This window comes from Globicephala melas, chromosome 9 (assembly GCF_963455315.2).
Source record: "Globicephala melas chromosome 9, mGloMel1.2, whole genome shotgun sequence".
NCBI lineage: Eukaryota > Metazoa > Chordata > Mammalia > Artiodactyla > Delphinidae > Globicephala > Globicephala melas.
Genome location: NC_083322.1, coordinates 5,229,991 through 5,255,552, shown reverse-complemented (window position 1 = coordinate 5,255,552; position 25,562 = coordinate 5,229,991). Strand labels below are relative to the sequence as shown.

At 39.3% G+C, this 25,562-nt stretch overlaps 1 protein-coding gene and 1 pseudogene across 4 annotated transcripts in view; one reads left to right on the top strand and one right to left on the bottom strand.

The window, feature by feature from the left end:
- The window catches only part of GALNTL5 (polypeptide N-acetylgalactosaminyltransferase like 5), a 127,144-nt gene extending 102,831 nt beyond the window's left edge, over nucleotides 1-24,313 (top strand). For all 4 annotated transcript variants that reach the window (XM_070046281.1, XM_070046283.1, XM_070046282.1 and 1 more), the window contains 3 exons: nucleotides 533-650; nucleotides 18,595-18,744; nucleotides 22,486-24,313. In XM_070046281.1, coding sequence (XP_069902382.1) covers nucleotides 533-650; nucleotides 18,595-18,744; nucleotides 22,486-22,629 — 412 coding nt within the window. In that variant the 3' untranslated portion in view covers nucleotides 22,630-24,313. The remainder of the gene's footprint in view (nucleotides 1-532; nucleotides 651-18,594; nucleotides 18,745-22,485) is intronic.
- Nucleotides 4,037-4,569, bottom strand: LOC115851875 (tRNA-splicing endonuclease subunit Sen15 pseudogene; annotated as a pseudogene).
- Nucleotides 24,314-25,562: the final 1,249 nt, after the last annotated feature.

Sequence of the window (25,562 nt, the reverse complement as noted above, 5' to 3'; positions counted from 1 at the left end):
TTTATCCCTAACACATCATAGTGGCTTTACATAGACTTTTTGGAACAATGAATGAATGGATCTGTAATTATTTTCAAACTACATAGTTTGGTATTATTGGGCTCTACTGTTGGCCCACCAAAAAAGATGCTGTGTAACATTATGGTTTTCCCAGAAGTAAATATGACAATTCACTCAATGCCTTTAGAAAGGGAGATCTCTAAATTCCCACTACCCAATTCAATCATCATCGCTGTGGGAAGCTCACGTACTAAAGAAAATTTTCCCTGTCACCAAGACAACGTTTTAGAATAGATTGCTTACAGAATTTGACGAGAGCTAAGTTAAAGCTATTGTTGCCTGTTTTGTGGTAGTTGTGACTTTACCTTAGTAATTTTACATACTTCAATGTATATTAAGATAATTTTGGTGTTAGTTAGTATGGGTGTTTTCTAGTTTTTAACTGTTATCACTAATATTTAATATGGTTTTGGCCAAAATCCATAATGACTGAATTTATGGAATAAATTTAACATTTGTGTGTCCTTTTTAGGTCACCTGCAATGGCTGGAGGAATTTTTGCTATAAATAGGCATTATTTTAATGAAATCGGACAGTACGACAAGGGCATGAATCTCTGGGGAGGAGAAAATTTGGAACTTTCACTAAGGGTAATTAAGACTTTTTGTTTTAAATAGTTAACCTTTGTACATAGAAAGTAAAATCTAACTTCAAGTCCTGTAATATGCTGTGGCAACGACACCCTGTTTCCCTGCACAAGCATCTGGCGCCATTCAGGTGTCGCGTGAAGTAAATGATTTACGGGATTCCTCACAGAAATGGAAAACCTTTAAAAAGATACCAGATTTTCTTACCTATGCTTTCTCTAATATATGGTATGTCAGATTAATGTGATATTTTTATCTGTTTGTGGAATCTCTTTTTTATTATTCTGATTGTCTTGGTATTAGTAGTGTGTTGAAAAAACACAGGATTAGGAGGTAGGGGACTTGAATTTAAATTCAAGTAAATTCACAGTTAAATTCAAATTCGCTTGTGAATTCAAACTACTTGTGAATTCAAGTAAATTCACAGTTAAATTCAAATTCCCTGAATTTATGGGGTATGTTAAGTCTCAGTTTCTCCATCTGTAAAGTGAGAGGATTTGGTAGAAGATGTCTAATAAGTTTTCTCCTAACTCTTAAATCCTGAGATACCTGCTACAACAGGGATGAAACTTGAAAACACGGTAAGTAAAAGAAGCCTGACATAAAAGGCCATATATTTATGAGTCCATTTGTGTGAAATGTCCAGACGAAGCAAATCCATAGAAATAGAAAATAAATTAGTGGTTGCCAGGGGCTGGGGGAGGAGAGTGACTGCTAACAGGTACCAGTTTTCTTTGTGGGGCGGTAAAGTATTCCAGAGCTAGACGGTGGTGATGATTGTACAACCTTGTGAAAATACTGAAAATCACCGAGTTGTAGCCTTTGAAACGTGGATTTCTGGTGGTGTATAAATTATGTCTCAATAAAAATAATAGATTTAATTTTTAAAAAAATCCTATGATATTGAAACACTAGACATTAGGGTGAGTCTCAGCCCTACCACTCACTTGCTATATGATCCTTGGCAGGTCATTCATTTTTCTAGTTCTTGGTTTCCTCATCTGTTAAACAGGAATAAGTAAAAATGCCATTCTCAGAATTTTATAAAGATGTAATGTGGGAATTCCCTGGTGATCCAGTGGTTAGGACTCCCTGCTTTCACAGCTGAGGGCCCGGGTTCAGTCCCTGCTAGGGGAACTAAGATCCCGCAAGCCGCATGGTGTGGCCAAAAAAAAAAAAAAAAGAAATTTAATGAAGTAATGGGGGTGGAGAATAAGGTACAAAGTAGATATTCCTGGAGAGTCTGAAGAAAATACTAAGTTATTCAAACGTTTATCATATGTTAATCATAGGTAATTTTTTGTATTTGACTGAATTCTAATAGATTTTTACAATGATCATTTTGAACTGTACATAAAAGTCTGGGCTGTGAGCTCGCCATCATTGCCCTTCACATCTTTTTCTCCCTTTTCTCTGCTTTGTCTCTTTTCCCAACAGAGACAACTGGGTGTAGAGAAAACAGCTTCATTTACGGCTAAATTCCTATTCTCTCTGAGCTTTGGTTTCCTTACAAGTAAAATGAAGAAAAAAATTCTCTCTATTACAGGGTTGTTGTAAAGATAAGAGTTTATCGGCGCTGCTAAGTGGCAGCCATTATTGTTCCGCTTTAATTTTGCTAACTGCTCTTTATACTCTCTGAAATCATCTGCAGCGATTATACTTTGAACTGCGTTTCTCTTAGCATGTATTAAGATGTTCACCAGATTTGCTTTTTGTGTTTTTCCAATTTTTTTCTGCTTTGGATTTTATCTCCCTCTTCCTTCTTTTGGCTGGCTACTTTCTACATTTTTTTAAAGTTAGTTTAAGCACAGTCTTCTCTCATAATGCTTCAGATACCTTACTTTGAATATAGGAATATCTAGAGCAATATATTTTTCCTTCAAGTCCCTATTTGGCAGTATCCTGTAAGTTTGTTATTTTCATTGCTTTTTTTTCCCTACTCATTTGTTCCCTTCTGATCCAGGCATTATTTTTATTTATTTATTTATTTATTTTAAAACATTTTTTTATTTTAAAATTTATTTATTTTAAAACATTTTTATTATAAAAACATTTTATTATAAAAATAAAACATTTTTATTATAAAATTTATTTTTATTATAAAAACATTTTTATTATAATACAAATAGAGAAAAACTAAAATATTGAAGAAAGACAAAGTCATGCATTTCCTGCCCTGCCATCCTGTTATAACCAGTTAGTAATTTATTTTGTCATCTTTTTATTATATACTTGGTGTGTTATTTATAGCCATAATCGTATGCATTCATACACTTTTGTATCTTGCTTTTTGTTACTAAATATTTTCTCATGTTTTTCAGTATATTCATTATTAATTTTTAATGGATACATAACATACCATTCATTAGCTATATATGTTTATTGACTATTTCCCCAGACCAGGGATTGGCAAACTATGGCCCTGCATTTGCAAATAAGTTTTATTGGAATACAGCCATATCCATTCATTTAGATACTGTCTATGGTTATTTTTGTCCTACAAACAGCAGAGCTGAGAAGTTGTGAGAAAGCCTATATGACCTGAAAAGCCTAAAATATTTCCTTTCTGGCCCTTTCCAGAAAAATTTTGCTCAGCCTTGCCTTAAACTTTTAAGTCATTTATAATTTGGACTATTATATTCCCCAAAATGTCACTTGAAATATCTTTTCCATATAATTGTTTATACTTTAGGCAACTTAATTGGGAGGTATTAACAAAGGTGGAAAACCTGGGTCTACTTAAGAAAGATGTTTTTAAGATTAACACTGTCCCCTACTATCTCCCTTATAATATTCTAGCTATGATACAGTACAGGTGGTGGTAATAAGAATGGAAAAAAAGACCCAGTACTCATGTAGGTAGCAATTCTCTGGTCCCTATTAATCTAGACATTGAATTTTACACTCTGGAGAAGGATATTTTTAGTTTTGATTTAAAGTCAACCAAAGAGGGAAGTAACAGTAATTGCAACATGAAAAAAAGCAGTTGAAAGAATACTTTCTATTGGGGATGAAAAAGCAGACAAAGGAAACTCTCCGGGTGTCAAAGTGTGCATGAAATGCCACTCCAGGCTAGCTGTAGCGACCAAATGGCACTGAGAGGGTTGAGTAATGGAAAGAGGTAGCAGCCTCAGCAATGTTCTACCCTTCTGAGCACACCCTAGGCATAAACTTGTATACAACTATAATTAAACTGTCTCCAGATGAGAAAGTTCTAGAGCAACTAGCCTATATTTTTCAATAAAATTAATTCCTCTATCTGGGAAAGTTTTATTCTTGAAAAGAAAACTTATGGAATGGGCCCAGCTAAGTCAACCCTGACTAGGTCTGAGATAAAAGATGAATCAGGCTGAGGGGTCTCAATCCAATCTTGTGTGAATAAAGCAAGCATCGGGAAGTATAGGTGTCATCTTCTAAGGGAAATATTCTGAGGATCTGGCAGCATAAATCCATCAGTAGGTTTGTAACAGACTATTGTGGAGTCAGACTCCACTATGGTGGAAGTAAAAGACATCGGCAAATCTGGATCACCTTGCAATTTTCGAGATGCCTTCAAGATCTCCCTTATCCTGTTATGGCTGAGGGAAGCACTGACGGGTGTAGGCACCACTGTCTGTAACTCTTGTCCTTCTTAGTACCAAGAAGGCAGGTGAGCTGGAGATCTGATAATCCCACACAGTTTACTTCATGTGCCAACTTTTACTCTCCATGAGGTCCAGGTAAACCAATATGCTATATAAACTTGGGTGGCATCTCCTATATCTAATTCCATCATTTCTAAATACTTAGAGTGTGTGCCCATCCAGGCGTCCTTGGGGGCCCATGAGGGGGCGCCGCATGAGGGGGCGCCGCAGCTGTGATCATCGCCCGGGCGCACATCGCTGCAGCCCGCGGTCAGCTGGGACTCACCGCACTCCTCCATACCCTGCCGTCCCAGGCATTATTTTTGTAACAGCCATGCCTCTGGTGCTTTTTATTGATCGGTTGATTATTTCTCATTTTATTGCATTGCTCTCTGAGAATGAAGCATATGAAATAGTCCCCCTTTCAGGACCTCGTAATTTAATAAGCACATTCTTGTGTCTGAGAATAGAATCGATTTTGTGAATGATACATATTTAAAAAGTGAGTGTAGAAACGTACACAAGCCTCTTAGATAGCCTCATCCACCAGAGGGCAGACAGCAGAAGCAAGAAGAACTACAATCCTGCAGCCTGTGGAACAAAAACCACATTCACAGAAAGACAGACAAGATGAAAAGGCAGAGGGCTATGTACCAGATGAAGGAACAAGATAAAACCCCAGAAAAACAACTAAATGAAGTGGAGATAGGCAACCTTCCAGAAAAAGAATTCAGAATAATTATAGTGAAGATGATCCGGGACCTTGGAAAAACAATGGAGGCAAAGATCAAGAAGATGCAAGAAATGTTTAACAAAGACCTAGAAGAATTAAAGAACAAACAAACGGAGATGAACAATACAATAACTGAAATGAAAACTACACTAGAAGAAATCAATAGCAGAATAACTGAGGCAGAAGAACAGATACGTGACCTGAAAGACAGAATGGTGGAATTCACTGCTGCAGAACAGAATAAAGAAAAAAGAATGAAAAGAAATGAAGACAGCCTATGAGACCTCTGGGACAACATTAAACGCAATAACATTCACATTATAGGGGTCCCAGAAGGAGAAGAGAGAGAGAAAGGACCAGAGAAAATATTTGAAGAGATTATAGTCGAAAACTTCCCTAAAATGGGAGAGGAAATAGCCACCCAAGTCCAGGAGGCGCAGCGAGTCCCATACAGGATAAACCCAAGGAGAAACACACCGAGACACATAGTAATCAAATTGGTAAAAATTAAAGACAAAGAAAAATTATTGAAAGCAGCAAGGGAAAAACAACAAATAACATACAAGGGAACTCCCATAAGGTTAACAGCTGATTTCTCAGCAGAAACTCTGCAAGCCAGAAGGGAGGGGCGTGATATACTTAAAGTGATGAAAGGGCAGAACCTACAACCAAGATTACTCTATCTGGCAAGGGTCTCATTCAGATTTGATGGAGAAATCAAAAGCTTTACAGACAAGCAAAAGCTAAGAGAATTCAGCACCACCAAACCAGCTCTACAACAAATGCTAAAGGAACTTCTCTAAGTGGGAAACACAAGAGAAAGAAAGGACCTACAAAAACAAACCCAAAACAATTAAGAAAATGGTCAAAGGAGCATACATATCTATAATTACCTTAAACGTGAATGGATTAAATGCTCCAACCGAAAGACACGGGCTTGCTGAATGGATACAAAAACAAGACCCATACATATGCTGTCTACAAGAGACCCGCTTCAGATCTAGGGACACATACAGACTGAAAGTGAGGGGATGGAAAAAGATATTCCATGCAAATGGGAATCAAAAGAAAGCTGGAGAGCAATACTCATATCAGATAAAATAGACTTTAATATAAAGAATGTTAAAAGAGACAAGGAAGGACACCACATAATGATCAAGGGATCAATCCAAGAAGAAGATATAACAAGTATAAATATATATGCACCCAACATAGGAGCACCTCAATACATAAGGCAACTGCTAACAGCTATAAAAGAGGAAATCGACAGTAACACAATAATAGTGGGGGACTTTAACACCTCACTTACACCAATGGACAGATCATCCAAAATGAAAATAAATAAGGAGACAGAAGCTTTAAATGACACAATAGAAAAGATAGATTTAATTGATATTTATAGGACATTCCATCCAAAAACAGCAGATTACACTCTCTTCTCAAGTGTGCATGGAACATTCTCCAGGATAGATCACATCTTGGGTCACAAATCAAGCCTCAGTAAATTTAAGAAAATTGAAATCATATCAAGCATCTTTTCTGACCACAGTACTATGAGAGTAGAAATCAATGACAGGGAAAAAAATGTAAAAAACGCAAACATATGGAGGCTAAACAATACGTTACTAAATAACCAAGAGATCACTGAAGAAATCAAAGAGGAAATCAAAAAATACCTAGAGACAAATGACAAAGAAAACACGACAATCCAAAACCTATGGGATGCAGCAAAAGCAGTTCTAAGAGGGAAGTTTATAACTATACAAGCCTACCTCAAGAAACAAGAAAAATCTCAAATAAACAATCTAACCTTACACCTAAAGGAACTAGAGAAAGAAGAACAAACAAAACCCAAAGTTAGCAGAAGGAAAGAAATCATAAAGATCAGAGCAGAAATAAATGAAATAGAAACAAAGAAAATGATAGCAAAGATCAATAAAACTAAAAGCTGGTTCTTTGAGAAGATAAACAAAATTGATAAACCATTAGCCAGACTCATCAAGAAAAAGAGGGAGAGGATTCAAATCAATAAAATTAGAAATGAAAAAGGAGAAGTTACAACAGACACTGCAGAAATACAAAGCATCCTAAGAGACTACTACAAGCAACTCTATGCCAATAAAATGGACAACCTGGAAGAAATGGACAAATTCTTAGAAAGTTATAACCTTCCAAGACTGAACCAGGAAGAAACAGAAAATATGAACAGACCAATCACAAGTAATGAAATTGAAACCGTGATTAAAAATCTTCCAACAAACAAAAGTCCAGGACTGGATGGCTTCACAGGTGAATTCCATCAAACATTTACAGAAGAGCTAACACCCATCCTTCTCAAACTCTTCCAAAAAATTGCAGAGGAAGGAACACTCCCAAACTCATTCTATGGAGGCCACCATCACCCTGATACCAAAACCAGACAAAGATACTACAAAAAAAGAAAATTACAGACCAATATCACTGATGAATATAGATTCAAAAATCCTCAACAAGGGCTTCCCTGGTGGTGCAGTGGTTGAGAGTCCACCTGCTGATGCAGGGGACACGGGTTCGTGCCACAGTCCGGGAAGATCCCACATGCCATGGAGCGGCTGGGCCTGTGAGCCATGGCCGCTGAGCCTGCGCGTCCAGAGCCTGTGCCCACAACGGGAGAGGCCACAACAGTGAGAGGCCCACATACCGCAAAAAAAAAAAAATCCTCAACAAAATACTAGCAAACACAATTCAACAATACATTAAAAGGATCATACACCATGATCAAGTGGGATTTATTCCAGGGATGCAAGGATTCTTCAATATACACAAATCAATCAATGTGATACACCATATTAACAAATTGAAGAATATGATCATCTCAATAGATGTAGAAAAAGCTTTTGACAAAATTCAACACCCATTTATGATAAAAAACTCTCCAGAAAGTGGGCATAGAGGGAACCTACCTCAACATAATAAAGGCCATATATGACAAACCCACAGCAAACATCATTCTCAATGGTGAACAACTGAAAGCATTCCCTCTAAGATCAGGAACAAGACAAGGATGTCCACGCTTACCACTGTTATTCAACATAGTTTTGGAAGTCCCAGCGACGGCAATCAGAGAAGAAAAAGAAATAAAAGGAATACAAGTTGGAAAAGAAGAAGTAAAACTGTCACTGTTTGCAGATGACATGATACTATACATAGAGAATCCTAAAAATGCCACCAGAAAACTACAAGAGCTAATCAATGAATTTGCTAAAGTTGCAGGATACAAAATTAATGCACAGAAATCTCTTGCATTCCTATACACTAATGATGAAAAATCTGAAAGAGAAATTAAGGAAACACTCCCATTCACCATTGCAACAAAAATAAATACCTAGGAATAAACCTATCTAGGAAGACCAAAGACCTGTATGCAAAAAACTATAAGACACTGATGAAAGAAATTAAAGATGATACAAATAGATGGAGAGATATACCATGTTCTTGGATTGGAAGAATCAATATTGTGAAAATGACTATACTACCCAAAGCAATCTATAGATTCAATGCAATCCCTATCAAATTACCAATGGCATTTTTTACGGAACTAGAACAAAAAATCTTAAAATTTGTATGGAGACACAAAAGACCCCAAATAGCCAAAGCAGTCTTGAGGGAAAAAAACGGAGCTGTAGGAATCAGACTCCCTAACTTCAGACTATACTACAAGGCTACAGTAATCAAGACAATATGGTACTGGCACAAAAACAGAAACATAGATCAATGGAACAAGATAGAAAGCCCAGAGATAAACCCACGCACCTATGGTCAACTAATCTATGACAAAGGAGGCAAGGATATACAATGGAGAAAAGACAGCCTCTTCAATAAGTGGTGCTGGGAAAACTGGACAGCTACATGTAAAAGAATGAAATTAGAACACTCCCTAACACCATACACAAAAATAAACTCAAAATGATTCGAGACCTAAATGTAAGACCAGACACTATAAAACTCTTAGAGGAAAACATAGGAAGAATACTCTTTGACATAAATCACAGCAAGATCTTTTTTGATCCACCTCCTAGAGTAATGGAAATAAAAACAAAAATAAACAAATGAGACCTTATGAAACTTAAAAGCTTTTGCACAGCAAAGGAAACTACAAACAAGACCAAAAGGCAACCCTCACAATGGGAGAAAATATTTGCAAATAAATCAACGGACAAAGGATTAATATCCAGAATATATAAACAGCTCATGCAGGTCAATATTAAAGAAACAAACAACCCAATCCAAAAATATGCAGAAGACCTAATAGACATTTCTCCAAAGAAGACATACAGATGGCCAAGAGGCACATGAAAAGCTGCTCAACATCACTAATTATTAGAGAAATGCGAATCAAAACTACAATGAGGTATCACCTCACACCAGTTAGAATGGGCATCATCAGAAAATCTACAAACAACAAATGCTGGAGAGGGTGTGGAGAAAAGGGAACCCTCATGCACTGTTGGTGGGAATGTAAATTGATACAGTCACTCTGGAAAACAGTATGGAGGTTCCTTAAAAAACAAAAATTACCATATGATCCAGTAATCTCACTACTGGGCATATACCCAGAGAAAACCACAATTCAAAAAGACACATGCACCCCAATGTTCATTGCAGCACTATTTACAATAGCCAGGTCATGGAAGCAACCTAAATGCCCATCAACAGACGAGTGGATAAAGAAGATGTGGTACATATATACAATGGAATATTACTCAGCCATAAAAAGGAACGAAATTGGGTCATTTGTTGAGACGTGGATGGATCTAGAGACTGTCATAGAGAGTGAAATAAGTCAGAAAGAGAAAAACAAATATCGTATATTAACGCATGTATGTGGAACCTAGAAAAATGGTACAGATGAACCGGTTTGCAGGGCAGAAGTTGAGACACAGGTGTAGAGAACAAACGTATGGACACCAAGGGGGGAAAGCCGCGGGGGGTGGGGGTGGGGGTGGGATGAATTGGGGGATTGGGATTGACATGTATACACGGATGTGTATGAAATGGATGACTAATAGGTACCTGCTGTATAAAAAAATAAATTAAATTTTAAAATTTAAAAATTAAATAAAATTTAAAAAAGAAAATACTAGGTGAATAAACAAAACCAGAAATGCTGAAGTGACAATATTAACATAAAATTGGCGTTTAAGATTAAAAGCAATAAACAGAAAATAGATATTATATAATGGTAAAAGGCTAAATACTAAAAGCTTTTAAACAAGTAAAATATTTGCTTTAAGTTTGCTTTTTAACTTTTATAATTCTCAAATCCAATCATTTTTTATATAATTTTTTTCTGATAGTTTTATGACATCATTATTTATATTTAATTCTCTACTACATTTAGACTTTGGTGCATGATAGGAGTTAAAGTTCTGCATTTTTTTCAAGTTGTTAATCAAGTGACAATTATGAAGAGAAAGAAACGGGCATGACACATTTAACAAATTAAATAATCATATATACTTAGGTCTTTCTGTGTTCAACTGATCCATTTGCTAGTTATTGAGCCAATCACGTGCACTGATATTTTCTGTAGCTTTACGATAAAGTCTATTAATTGGTAGAGTGAGTCCCTTGTTCCTCTTCATTTTCAGAATTTTCTAAGTGTAATTTGTTCTTCTCAATCACTTCAGCAATTTCAAAATCAATCCCGAAGGTTTTGAATGGTGTTGCATTATATACATAAATGAATTTTAAGACTTTTAAAGGAAATACTAATGAACAATAAATATTTCAGAAAAATACTGACTTCTAATCAAAGAAACAAAATCTTGGGGATTCAAAATTCCACCATTAAAAAAAAATTTTTTTTTAATTGAAGTATAGTTGATTGACAATATTGTATTAGTTTGGGGTGTAGAGCATAGTGATTCAGTTTTTCTTTTTCAGATTATATTCCGTTATAGGTTACTACAAGATATTTGATATAATTCCTTGTGCTATACAGTAAATCCTTGTTGCTTATCTATTTTATATATAGTATAATAGTTCGCATATGTTAGTCGCACACTCCTAATCTGTCCCTCCCCCACTCCTTCTCTCCTTTGGTAACCATAGGTTTGTTTTCTGTCTGTGAATCTGTTTCTGTTTTGCATATACATTCATTTGTATTATTGTTTAGATTCCACATTACAAGTGATATCATACAGTAAAAAAAAAAAAAAAAAAAGTGAGTGTGTTCCTTATCTTGGCTTTACCTTCCCTCCAGACAGCAAATAACAGCAAACTTATTACTCAAGTGCACTCATTATCTTTGCTTCAATATTTTCAGTTACTTGATTCCAAATGGCCCCTTCATACGTTTTAAGTATGCTTGGCTCTCTCTTTTCATAAACAAACATGTAAATTAATAAATAGCTAGGCACTCTCTTGACACCAGCAGCCCTCTCTACCCAAGTAACCTGGTTTTTCCTAAGGGAAGATCAGCTACACCTGCATCTACTTCATTTCTCACTCTTCGTTCCAGTAAATCGGATCCTGGAGGCCCTCAGCATCCTTCCTCTGACATCATTTACGGCACTGTCATCAGTTTCATATTCGTGTCCCTAATGGATGGCTTTTGGTCTTCCGTGTGCTTGAGGTTACTGTAGCATTTGACATGGTACACCAGTCTTTTCCAGAAGTTTTCTTGGGTTTTAGGGCAAAATCCAAGGAAAAAAAAACAAAAAACAAACAAAAAAAAAAAACCCCTTGTATCGCTCAGCTGTTCTCAATCTCCTTTACAGGAATTTCTCCTGTGTGTCTCTTAAACATGGGTGCTCCCAAGACTGCTTCCCTTGTCAACCCTCTCTTCTTACCCCACGTGCTCTTCAGGGCTCAGGGCTGAATGTAGCCGCTCTGCACCTGTGAAGCCATGCTTGTTGTTAACTTAGTGCACTCTTTCCTTATCTGATGGGAAAGAACCTCTACTCTGAGCCAGCCAAATACCTCCCACCTGCCGCCCATCACGCCTCCCTTCTCCGCATCTCAGCCTTCCCATGGCCCAGAAACAAAAGTGGTAGCACCCGGCAGGGCAGGGCCACCAGGACCTGTGGCGGCTCCTCTGTTCTCTTCGGCCAGCGTCTGTGCTGTCCCCTTGTTAATACTTTTCATAATATACCTACATCAACTCCCATGGCTGTGACTAACACCTGTGTGGTGGTCAGACCCAAATCTCGTTTCAGTTTAGGGCTCTCTTGAGTGTTCTAGTTAAGTTCAGTGTTCAACACAGCCATCGTTTAAGGAGCACCTCCTGCATCAGGCTGTGCCACATGTTGGACATTCAGAAGACACAATCCTCATTCATTCATTCATTCACTCCTTCAGCAGTATTTATTGAGAACCTGTCACATGCCAAGCACCGTGTTGGGTGCTAAAACACAGTAGCACTCAAAGCAAAAGTGGTTTCGAATGACATAAAGCTTCCATTCTATCAATATCTGGGGTAGAGTGAGATGAGTAGTTATTTAGTTTTATTTCTGATAAATGCAATGAAGGGGAAATACAGAATACTGTGAGATCATATAAAAGGTGAACCTAGCCTTGTCTTAGGGGAGGTGTGTGTCTGCCTCGGCAGAAATGGCATTTAAGTTGAGATGTAAAGGATAAAAATGTATTTCATTTTCAAGTTCTTATTATGTGTGACATGCACTGCTCTGAAATATTACAGATGTTAACTCATTTAATCCTCATAATAAACCTGTGAGGTAGGTACCAGCATCATCTCCTGTTTATAACGGGGAAACCGAGGCACAGAGAGGTAGTGTGACTTGCCCAAACTCACAGCAATCATAAGTAGTGTGCTCCAAACCTATGGCTTCCTGCCTTGTATGATCTACTCAACTTCAGATCTTAAGCCCCCCCCCCGCCCCCCAGCTCGGGTTTACCCTGTTTCTAAGTCACTTCTCTCTAAGGCTGGCCATATATTGGAAGCCTCCAATGCCCTGAATTTGTTTTAGTTGACCTGAGCTCAGTGTTGCCATTGCTCGTGGAACATGATGACTCGCTGGGTGCCCACGGAGCTGCAGCTTCACTCCCAACCTCGGAATAGGCCTCGTAACCAGGCTCCAGATTAGCATTTCTGTTTCCCTGAGAGAGCAGACAACCTGCGCTGTGTCTGGCCACACTGCCCCAGGGTTCCATCCTGGTGTCCCCCAAGGGGCAAGATACACTCCTGCAGGAACCAGGGCCCTGCCCTACCTCACCCTCCAGACTGAGCCTCTTAGACACGGGTGCCAGCTCGGATTCGGCCCAAGGTTGCTGCATCCCTTGGATGCTGGGATTTGAGAGCAAACCACACGCCTGCAGTAGAGAAAGGCTGAAGGCAATTGTCCTGTGTTGACACAATAGAGGATTCGGCAAGTTGCTCAGCACCCAGCCCCCTGCTCGGACCGTGGCTCCCCACTGCCTCCCTGGGTTACTTTTCTTGGCCCATCTGCACGGAATTTCCACCCCTAAGGGGTTTCCCCAAGCCCCTCTTTCTCTGTTCTCTCCACCTTCTCCATAACCTCATCCACATCACATTCCCATGATTAACGGATGCTGATGACACTAATTCTCGCTCCTTCCCAGTTCCTTCTCCTGAGTCATAAGCTCGTGTGGTCTATCGCCTACAAGTTACCATGGCAGGGGTGTCCCACAGGTATGCTAAACCCAAATTCCTCCTCCCATGTTCCCTCTACGAGTGGATGACATGCTACCTCTCCCCCACCCCACCAGTTATCTGCACACACGTCCCCCATGGAGAGCCTCCCTGGACTCCACACTCCCTCTCCTGCCCCACGTTGACCTCACCTTATCTGGGCAGTTCTACCTCTAAATCATCACCTGCCTCTGTTCACTTTCCTCTTTCCCCACCGCCGTAATCCATAGCTACAGCTTTGATGTAATTTCTTCGGGAAGACTTTCTTGACCTTATCTTCCTTCCCTGCCCCCCGCACATAGACACACACACCCAAGTCTGGGATCCATTCCCCTCCTATGCATGCTTCCCCCATGACAGCACTTATTGTGCTGTGTCACAGTTGTCTCCTGTCTGTGTGTGCAGGGCAGGCTGTGTAGACAGGCAGCCTGGGTGGTGGCACATGGTACCATGTTTAGAAGAACCCCACACTTGGCTTAAGGCTCTGCTGTTGCCATCTTGACACTTTGAATACTTTTTGAACCTGAGACCCCATTTTTATTCTGTGCTGGGCCCTGCCAGTTGTGTGTTCCCACCAGGTGTAAGCTCCACGAGGGCAGGGAAAGATCTGACTTGTTCAACATGCGTTCTCAGCACCTGGTACTTTGACTATGTAAAAAGTGGTTGAGAAATATTTGCTGAGTAGTTGAACCACTCAGGAGTCTAAAAGGCCCCACGTGTAAACGATCAGAATAATAGACACCTTGCAGTGGTACCGTGTACATTCACCGCAGCGATGGGCATAAGGCATCTAACACAGCTTCTGCCACCTAAAGTGCTCCCAGTCAATGTTCGTTCCTCTCCTTTTATGCTACAGCTCTCCCAGAGTTCTAATTTAAAATGGTATCTGGGCAGCAACCTCTCCTAACTTTCTACTAAGATATGTATTGAGACTGGAAAAGATGAGATCCCACTAGAAATTAAAATGAATAGTCAGCCTGAATCTGGGAGGCACCCCCATAACTGTGAGGCCAGCAAGACTGACTGAGAAACTCGTACCCTGGCTTTGTCGCATGATGCACCCCTGCTTCCCCTCACAAATGCAGATTACAGACAAAGAGTAAGAAGAGACTCAGTAGTGCCCCAGTTTCTGCCCACTGACTTGGAAAGCGGACAGCCTTCCAACCCATATGTGTCAGTGGAGAAGGCCAGTGAGGCTGGACCAGAATGAGTGAGGAGAGAACAGCAAGATGAAGCTGGAGAGGGAGGCAGGGGCAGGACTCTGCAGGACCCTGTAAGGATTTAGATGTGTCTTACGTGCAATGAAATGCCACTGGTATGTTTTAAGCAGGGCAGTGACAATGGCTGTGGAGGCTTTCATAGTGGAGGATAAGCAGGCAGACCAGGAGGTTCTTACAATAACCTGGACAAAGGGTGACAATGGATGGAACCAGAGCAGTAGCAACGGCAACAGAAAGAACTGGACAGATTCCGGGCATATTTACAAGTAGAATGGACAGAACCCAGAGACTGACCAGCTACGTGGTTATCGAGAGAAAGGGGTGTCATGGACAACCCAATGATCAGTCAGCTAATGCCACGATGATGCTTGCTACAAACGAGCTCAAAACTGGTTGGCTTAGAGCAAGAAGCCTCTGCTTTTTTCTTTCCTGTGTCTCTGTGTTGGCCAGCATGGCTCTGCCTCGGAATTTACACTGGCAGGGCTGGGCTCTGGGCTCTGAGTTTGGTCAGCTCTGCTCATCATTCTAGTAGCAACTCTGGGCATATTCTTCCCATGTTGATAAGCAAGAATGCAAAAGTCAAGCCAAACCACACAGCGTATTTAAAGCCTCCACAGGCATCGTGTCTGCTCACATTCCATGGGTCAAAGCATGTCAAATGGACAAGCCCAAAGTCAGTGTGTCAGAGAAATATACTCCACCCCTTAGTGAGGGGTGGAGAGTGAGATAATATTGCTGAACAGTATTTCCATCTATCACACCAAGTTTCTGGAATGAGCAACTCAGTGGATGGAGGTCCTATTTACTTAATGAGTAAAACTGGTTAAGAGAAATATGTTCCCTCATGTATCAGTCAGCTTATGCTGTATAACAAACTGTCCTAAAATACAGTGGCTTAAAACAACAATCAGTTGTAAGTCCTCAAAATTCATTGTATTGCTAAAGTGGTTATTTTGGTCCTAGCCAGGATGGCTGGTTTCTACTGGTATTGCTTACACATCTCTGCTCATCGGGAGGCTCAGCTAGTGCTGGCTCATAGGGGACGGCCTCCTTTACATATGTGGACATTGGCCCAAGAATAGGTGGAACAGTGGCAATGACCAGGTCATATGTCTCTCATTGTCAGGCAGGCTAGAGAGGCTCATTCACAGTGAAGTGGTCACAAGGTTCCCAAGAGCAGCAAGAGAAGGCAAGTCCCAAAGCGCTACAAACACTTTTCAGGCATTCATTCGCATCACGTTTGTTAATGTCCTGTTGACCAATGCAAATCATGCGGCCAAGACCAGATTCAAGAGATGGAGAAATAAACCTCACGTCCTGATGGAATGAAGTACAGTTACATTGCAATTAAGTATGCATGTAAGAATGAAAAGCATTTGTGACCACACTTGCAGTCTACCACACTTCACTACAACAGAGATACACTCTCATTTACAAAACACGAACTCTAAGCACTCTACAAGTATCAGATTTTCTAATGCTCATAACAATCCCATGACGCAGGTACTGTTATTATTCTCATTTTACAGGTGAGGAAACTGAGACACAAATAGGTTGAGTAACTTCAGTAACTTGCCCCAGATCACACAGCTCTTAGGGGATTTGAACCACACTGAGTGGCCCTAGAGTTTGTGCTGTGTACCACTACACTATATTAACTCTTAATGGGATACTCTGCCTTCTTGTCATCCTCTTCCTCCTCCAATAATAATAATAATAATAGAAACTGGGAGCTGGACAGACTACTTCCAGCAGTATATCTGAGAAAGAAAGCTGACCATCACCTAAAGAACAGAGCAAAAGGCACGTCCAGATGGATCATATTTCCCTTTGAGAATGAATCAAGAAGAAAAGAACAACTTTGTGGGTCCTATGAACACTGGGCTACATTGCAATAGCTTCCCTCAATTTGATTTTTGAGAAAGTTTTTAAATACATTTTTTACTTATATTCCTCCTTTATCACTTTGGTTACTTGACTTTTGTTTTCTATTCTATACTCATAGCCAGATTTCTTTTTTTAATACAGAAACATTTCAAACATGTAAGAATGTACCAATAATAATAGATACTTCTGTATCCATTCTAATTATTAAACAGATATTAATGATTTTCCAAATTTCTTTAAGTTCTCACTTTAAAAAAAGAAAATAAGACATTATAGGTGGCTAGTATCAGTTAGCTTTTGCTGCATAACAAAGCACCCCCAAGTGGTAGCTTAAATGAGCAACTATTTAGTTCTCAATTCCAGATGAAAATGAGAGTCAGAGAGGATACATCTGATCATAAGCATGTGGCAGAGATGATAAAAGAACCTAATTCTTTGGACTTTTGGTCTCAGGGTTTTTCTACTGAGCCATCCATTTTAGAGAAGGAATTCAATGGATATTTTTCTAGACATTCTGTGGGGATGTTTCTGGGTATTTCTAAAGAACTCTAGAGGTTGGCTGCACCAGTCAGTAGGTCTCATGTTATGTCAGAAGTTCTGCTTTTCCATTTTCTTTAACATAATCCTTTCTGACTATCTGAGTGATATATTTCACCATAATACTTCTGAGTATTGTTTTCAATGAGTCTTATTCTCCTACTACTGTTCCCTAAATGATTAGGTGAATCCACCTAAGAAAATATCTATAAAACTGGGATATATTACCTTGATCAATTAGAACAGTGGTTCTCAAACTTTAGTGTGCATCAGAATCACCTAAAGAGCTGGTTAAAATACAGGTTACTGTGCCCCCAGACCCAGACTTCCTAGTTCTGTAGGTCTGGGTGGGCCCAAGGATTTGCATTTCTAAGTTCCTTAGTGATGCTGATGCTGCTGGTCTGGAGACCATGCAAGAATCACTGAATTAAAGTAAAGAGAAGAGTCATGCAAGTGTACTATACATAAGATTTGTGTTACAAGCACATTTTTTGTGGTATTATCTATAATAATAAAAATCAAAGACTACCAAAATGTCCAACAATACAAGACTTTTTTTTTTCAATACAAGACTTTTAAAGTAACTTCACATAATATCAGATGAAGAAAAGCAGGTTATCTTAATGTTGTGTATCTATGTATGTACACATACATACTTGGATTAATATTGACTGACAAAGTGTTAAAACAAAAAGTTATTTTTACCTTTTTCTGTGTGCTTTTCTACATTTCTTAGTTTTTCAATGGTCATATTTTGCTTTTGTGTAATAAAAAGTTATTAAAAATAAGCGTTTTAAAGTGTTTTAAGTACAAAAAAGATGAATAACTGAATTCAGCCATGATTGCTATTTCTCTTATTACTTGCTTATATCCAGCAATACTTAATCACCTCAGAAAATGTTACTCTCAGAATATTGTTTGAGAATATCCTAAGATAAAATATCTTGTCAGTCTTCATACATAATCAGTATCAGAACTGGTCATGTATAAGCGAGGCAGGATCACTTGGTATTCAGCGCACTGACTCTAGGGCCAGATTTCCTGAGTTTGAACCTTGTGCTCTGCCACTATATCACTGGGCAAGCTTCTTAACCAATGTATGTGTTAGTTTCTTCATCTGTAAAATAGAGATGATCACAGTACCTACACGACAGGGTTGTTGCGAGGATCAAATGAAATAAGAAACTTAATAAATGTTAGCTATTGTTATTTTTGTTTTAGTTCAGCAGTTGCCTATTACTAGCAAACACTCATTAATCATTAATATGTTTTCTATTTTTCTTATGTCTAGATCTGGATGTGTGGAGGCCAACTCTTTATACTCCCCTGCTCTCGAGTAGGACATATTGATAAGCAACACGTTGCAAACCACACTGGAATTGCAAAAGCCTTGGCGTATAATAATCTCAGACTGGTGCACGTTTGGCTAGATGAATACAAGGTGAAGGATGTGTCCCTGGTTTGGAAAGATGAGTGAGAGTACAGAGAGGGACTGGCTCTAAAGAAGCCTTCTGCTGCTTTCTAGATACCAATTTTTGTACTTTTCCTTAAATTAGGGCAACCCTTCAGCTGTTCACCCACCCATTTTCAGATGCTATTCTTAATTTGTTCATTTTAAGCTGCTGCACTTGCACCTTACTCTTTTTTTTTGTTTTTAAAATCTCTAAGGAAACTCAGGTTTCTCAGAAGTAAATCAACCAACACGAGGAGGCTTTTTTTTCCCCCTAGATCTGTTTTCCTCCCCCAAAGATTGCCCATCTGCGGCAAATACCTCTCTCTGCCCCCATTCCCATGGGCGAATTTTGGATTCTCTTCCTCCACTACCAAGCTCCCAAGTGATGCGGCTGCAGCTGGTCTGGGGACCACACAAGAACCTCTGCTCCTTTTTTCTCTAACAGTCAAAGATTTTTTTTTTTTGCAGTACGCGGGCCTCTCAATGCTGTGGCCTCTCCCGTTGCAGAGCACAGGCTCCGGCCTCCCGGACTGGGGCACGAACCCGTGTCCCCTGCATCGGCAGGCGGACTCTCAACCACTGCGCCACCAGGGAAGCCCAACAGTCAAAGATTTTTACATCAAAGCCAGGCCCCTTCATTTGTGCATCTCCCCATGGTTTAAGCCCCTTGCCGGGACCTTTAGAATGCACATACAGAGAACATATAGATGCAGCTTCATTTTAATTTGAAAGTTCAAACAAATTTGGACAGTAACAACAAGACCTCCTTTCAGATACATGGGTAGAAATATGTAAGAATCTCTCTGTGAAATTATATGTCCTGGTCTTGATCTAATATTTCTTTATTATTTTAAATTATAAAAGTAATAATACTCAATTTGTTGAGTAATCAGGGCAATATGAATTAAAACCTCAATGAGATATTTCTACATATTTCTACATACATGGCAAAACATTTTTAAAGTCCGATAGGACCATGTGTTGGCAAGCACAGGAAGTCTCAGACACTGGGTGGGAGTGTTAATTGTTACAAACTCACTTTGGAAAACAGTTTGGCAATATCAAGTAATAAAAGACATGAATATCCCATGATCCAGCAATTCCATCCTGTATATACACTACAGAAAGCATGCTTTTGTGCACCAGAACACATGAACAAGAATGTTTATAAACAGCATTGTTTGTGTTAGCCAAAACTGAATACAACCCAAATATTCATCAGGGGTGGAATGAATAAATATGATATGTTTAATGATATAATTCTATATAGCAATGAAAATTAATCAACTTTAAATATACATACAACAGTATAGGTAAATCCTAAAGATATAATGGTGGACAAAAGCAGCCAAACACAATAGAATATATACTGTATTTTTCCATTTCTATAAAGTTAAAAACAGGTAAAAATCAAACCGTGTAATCTATGTGTGGATAATTAGATATCGATACTAGAAAGAAAAGCAAAGAAATGAATACATAATCAGGATAGCACTTCAAACTAAGAGAAAGGGGCTTCCCTGGTGGCGCAGTGGTTGAGAGTCCGCCTGCCGATGCAGGGGACACGGGTTCGTGCCCCGGTCCGGGAAGATCCCACATGCCGCGGAGCGGCTGGGCCTGTGAGCCATGGCCGCTGAGCCTGCGCGTCCGGAGCCTGTGCTCCGCAACGGGAGAGGCCACAACAGTGAGAGGCCCGCGTACCGCAAAAAAAAAAAAAAAAAAAACTAAGAGAAAGGATTATGATCAGGAAAGGAAAGGCAAGGGCCTCTGAGATGCTGATTATGTTCTATTTCTTGACTTAGGGTTTCTGGGGTTGATTTTTCAACAATTCACTAAGGTGCACATTTATACTCTATGTGCTTTTTTCGGTATGTTTATTATATTTCCTGATTTTTAAAAAAATATTTTTAAAAAGGTAACGCATACACATTTTTGTCTTACAGTATTGAAAAGCATGAAGTGAAAAGTAAGCTTTCTAAGCCCGTAGTTTCACCCCTCAGAAGCCACCACTAAATTACTGTCTATAGTTTCCTGTTAACATGCACATACACACGAGTATATATCCTTTTCTTTTACCTAACTCGATTTGAGCAGCAATATTTTGTTGTAATTTTTCCATTTATTAGTATAATTTAAAAATATACTTTCAAAGTCTTTTAAAATCAGAGCAGATAAACATGTCATCCTTTTAAATATTTCCTTTGAATGGATCTCTTAAACTTGATTCCATTCATAAATAGTCCCCAGAGATAAACATTCTGATCATCTTGGCTTTTTGTTACTCCTTAACAGTGCCAAAATGAACATCCTTTACATGTATCTCTTTGCACATTTGTGCAGCTATATCTTGAATAAATCTGAAGACATGAACTTGTGGACCATGAGTTAGTGCATCTTAAATCTTGATGAATAATGTCCAAATGGTCCTCAACTATTCCAACCCTAGTTTTAATTAAACTTTGTATTTCTTCTAATCTGATAGGTTAAAAATGATATCTCATTGTTTAAAATTGCATTTCTTTAGTTATGAGAGATTTTAAGCTTTTTTTTTTTTTTCTGTGACCAGAGGTCACATTTAAATGGTTGACTTGAACACAGTTAGGACTGAGTAGTTTACTGAATTTCATGGGGGATATAGTTACCAAAAGTTCCATCTAATATAAAAAGCATGTAATGTTTGGCATAAAATCAATGGATTGTATGACACAGCATGTTGGGAAGTTGAGTGAATGTCATTGGGCAAAACAGGCTTTGGACAGGGAGATGTTGGCTAAGGTCTTCTCTGCCTTCACTCCAAAACGAGGACACCCTCCCTCAGGCCCATTCTCTGCACCAATCCCCCCTGGGGAACTAGGAGTGGCAAGACATGATGGCAAAGACCTAAAGATCCCTGGGGAGAATCCAGCATGGCATGCCCATACTATGCTAATTTGGGTAAGCAAGCTCCTCTCATTCAACAATATTACTATGCTATATACCAGGCACTGGGAATACACAGATGAAAATACAAAGGTTCTGCTTTCAAGGAGGCTTTGGTCTACTTAGAATACCTCTTTTAACATGGCAGAGCTTGAGTCCATTAGACACTCATACTTGGTGCTTCCTTAAATCAAGAACGCAGAAAAGACTAACCAGGTGTGGTGATAATAATGGCCGACACTGACATGACACCTACTCTGTGCCAGCCTTAGTCTCCTAAGAGCTTTGCACGTATGAAAGTGTTCAGTCCTCACCACAGTCTCATGAGGGTGGCAGCCAAGGTCACATAGCTAATAAATAGCAGAGCCAGAAATTGAAGCCAGGTTGTCTTCCTCCAGAGTCAATTTGCCCTTAGCCGTCACCAACCCCCATTTCTGAAACCATGGAGGTGTTGATAGTGATTGGGGAGTGAGGGCTTTTGTCCTTGAGTATCATTGAGAGAGCAGGAGAAAGGGGAAACACTACAATAGGCGGCTATGATTCTAGAACTCTTGAGAAGCAGGACTTAGACTTGCTGAGTCCCTCTACGCTACTTTCATCGTGGTCTGTCACAGCACATCCGGTGAATATATGTGGGGTGAGTGAGTCCCAGCTCCTATGTGTGTCTCTGCCCTCCCCATACAGAGGGAAGGTTTTCTGTTGTTGTTTTGTTTTGTTTTAGTTCAGATGAAAATACATACTGCTATGTTAGATATCATGATTTGATTACCAAAAATTTGTCTGGTTTAATGACTCTCTCTTTCCATTTAGGAGCAGGTATTTTTACGAAGACCTAATCTGAAATATCTTGCCTATGGAGATATTAGTGAGCGTGTTGAATTAAGGAAACGATTGGGTTGCAAGTCATTTCAGTGGTATTTGGATACTGTCTTCCCGGAACTGGAGACCTCTTAAGAGAGCCTCATGAAAGGAAAACCAATCATTTTCATGAATAAAGCGTTAAAAATTCCCCTAGTCCTTCAACATGGAGAAGAGAACATGTTTGGAACATCATGAAATTATGTGAACTACAGTAAGAAGTACAACCAGAATGGTCTACAACAGAAGTGCCTTTTCTGCCACTAAATTTCTGGGGTGGCAAGACCTTAAGCATTAGAAATGCATGCTGTCACACCCTTAAGGCTGTCATAAAATCGATTGAGATAAAGTGTGTTATCTCCAGTTATTTGCCAAGCTCCCTTCGTCCTGGTAGACCGTAAGGACTGCTCAACTCTTGGTCAACTCAATTCCTACTCCAGATAGGTGACCTGGGCTGGTGACCTCCCCAGAAAGACATTCTCAGAGAGCCTTGGTTGGTCCATTCAACTGTATTGAGCTCCTTTCTTGCTGCCAGTGTAGATTCTGGCCTTGACACATTGCTTGGTTGGGTTCCTGAGTTTCTGATGTCCAGTCACTTGCCTGGGTGTCCTGGTCCAGCTCTCCAGGCCAGCCTCCCTGTTTGTTTCTGTTGGCCCTTCAGTTAACTGGAGACATTCCCTCTTCCCTACTTCTGGTTTTGCCTTTTTCACGTGTGTTCCCTCCTATGGCTCTGGCCTTCAGCTCTCCTGACACTTCTTGGCTTGTGTGCCTTGTTGATAATCTGTGTTCGACATGACTCAAGAAAACTGTTTAGCTGGGATTGGGGAAGAGGTAACTAGGTTCAATATCCATCCTGTGTGGACACACTCCCAGGTGTCTAAAGTACTTCTATCAGGTTAGAGGGATGGCTGTTGCATTCACCCTGGTGAAGGCAGCTAGAAAAGTGAAAAATATATTTAATTCACAAAACGAAGAGAATGAGAAAATGAGGGAAGGAATACATTGAAAGGAGTAAAAAGGAGGAGGCTTAGGATAGAATCACTAAATCATAGCTTCTGCTGGAGAAAATATAAACTAGTTTTTTACAGCAGAAAACGACTTGACTCATCTATTATGCTCATTTAATCAACAACTGAATGGTCATCTCAGGCCAGGTGTCCTTCTAGGTGCTGGGATGCAGCTGACAATGGGGCAGGTAAACATCCCTCCCTTCATGGAGCTTGTGTTCTTTGAAATAATATATACAATGTAAAGAAAAAAGAACCAGTTTATAATGTCATTATACCCATGTATTTGGCAAAGTACTCTATAAAATCTGTTGCTGGAAAGAGATGGGAAAAACCTGTGCCCAAATATTACAGATGGCCAGGGTAACTTGATTGAGCTTTTAAAAGGTCAATCTGGCAGCACAAAGTAATTGCCACGTGATTAGTATATTCTGGGCCCATGTTTATACCTTAGCTGCTCTAGAAAGTAATAAAAAATTGATTGTAATAAACCTATGAATCCATTAAAATTAGAGTAAAATACAAAATAAAATTTCTGCAGCCGAAGGAGAAAAGAGAATTGTAGTATAAATTCAGAGAATCTTCTTGTTTGGTAAGCATAAAGAAGGATGTAAATATCAGCTTTGCCAAAAGAAAAATGTTCTTTTTCTTAGAGCCATGGGCCTAATATTCAGTCTTAGTTTTTTAATGTAATTTAGTTCAGGTCCTAAATAGCATGAATAAGTCTTAGAAGCGATGTAGAATGTTGCTTAAACCATCTCCTCTAGAATATTGTTTCAGCTGACTCTGGAATAGAAAACAAATCAGAATCAACATCCAAGTACTTGGTGTGATTGAAAGGAAACCCATACTTGCCCGTAGGTGGCAATTACGGTTTTGTATAGAAATTTTAAAATCTGATTTGTATCCTGGAGCTATTTGAGAAAGTATCTGCTCACCTGCTCAAGGCTTTTCACACAACAGTTTTGGGTATGACCAAACACTTGGACAAGCCTTACATTAGCCAGAGAATTCTGTAAGGAAAGCATACTTTCAGGAATTTATCCTAAGACACACCGAGATGAAATAAAAATAAGAGCTAACAATTACTGAGCTCTCACTATGTTTCATACCCCCTGGTAGGTACTCTGCATAGATTATCTCATGTCATCCACACAACTTTACAAGATAGTTCCTATTGTTATTACCATATCATAAAACAGAAAACTAAGTTTAAAACTTGTCCAGGGTTAGCGTTGCCAGATTTAGCAAATAAAAGTACAGCATGCCCTGGTAAACTTGAATTTTGGATAAACAATAATATCTTAGTAAAGTATATTCCACATATTCTATGGGACATGCTAGTGAATTTTTTTTTATCTGAAATTCAAATTTTAAGCCTCCTATATTTCCTCTGGCAACTGTATCTAGGGATAGATGAACACAGCCCATAGACTAGCCTATGCCCAGCCTCAAAGACCCCGGGTTTAGATGCTACACTGCAAAAAGCATATTCATGTCATTCTTTCTAATGGTAAAAAATTGGAGCTAACCCAAAGCTTCAATTTCTGGAATGGTACGACTGTACATTAATTTGGTGGGACAGTATGAACCCATTTAAAATAACAGCTAGAAACATCTCCACACCCATCAGAATGGCAAATAAAATGTCTGACACAGACAAGGGTCGGGTGAAGGTGGAGCAATGGCCGGTCTCCTGCACTGACTGCACCTTAGGACACTGATTTCAGACTTTGATGTGTACATAAATCACCTGGCCACGGCGGTAAAACGCATATTTTGATTACTTAAGTACGTCTGGCATGGGGCCTGCCGACTGAAAAAAAATGCATAACCTAAACGTTGAGAATTCTGTTTTATTTGGCAGACAAAACCGAGGACTCAAGCCTGGGACACAGCCTCTCAGGTAGCTCTGCGGGACTGCTCTGAAGAGGTAAGGTGGGGGAGACAGGATAGATAGGAGTTTTCGCAACGAAGATCGGATAGTCTGAACATCAAAGGTTACTGTTAAAGAAAATCAAT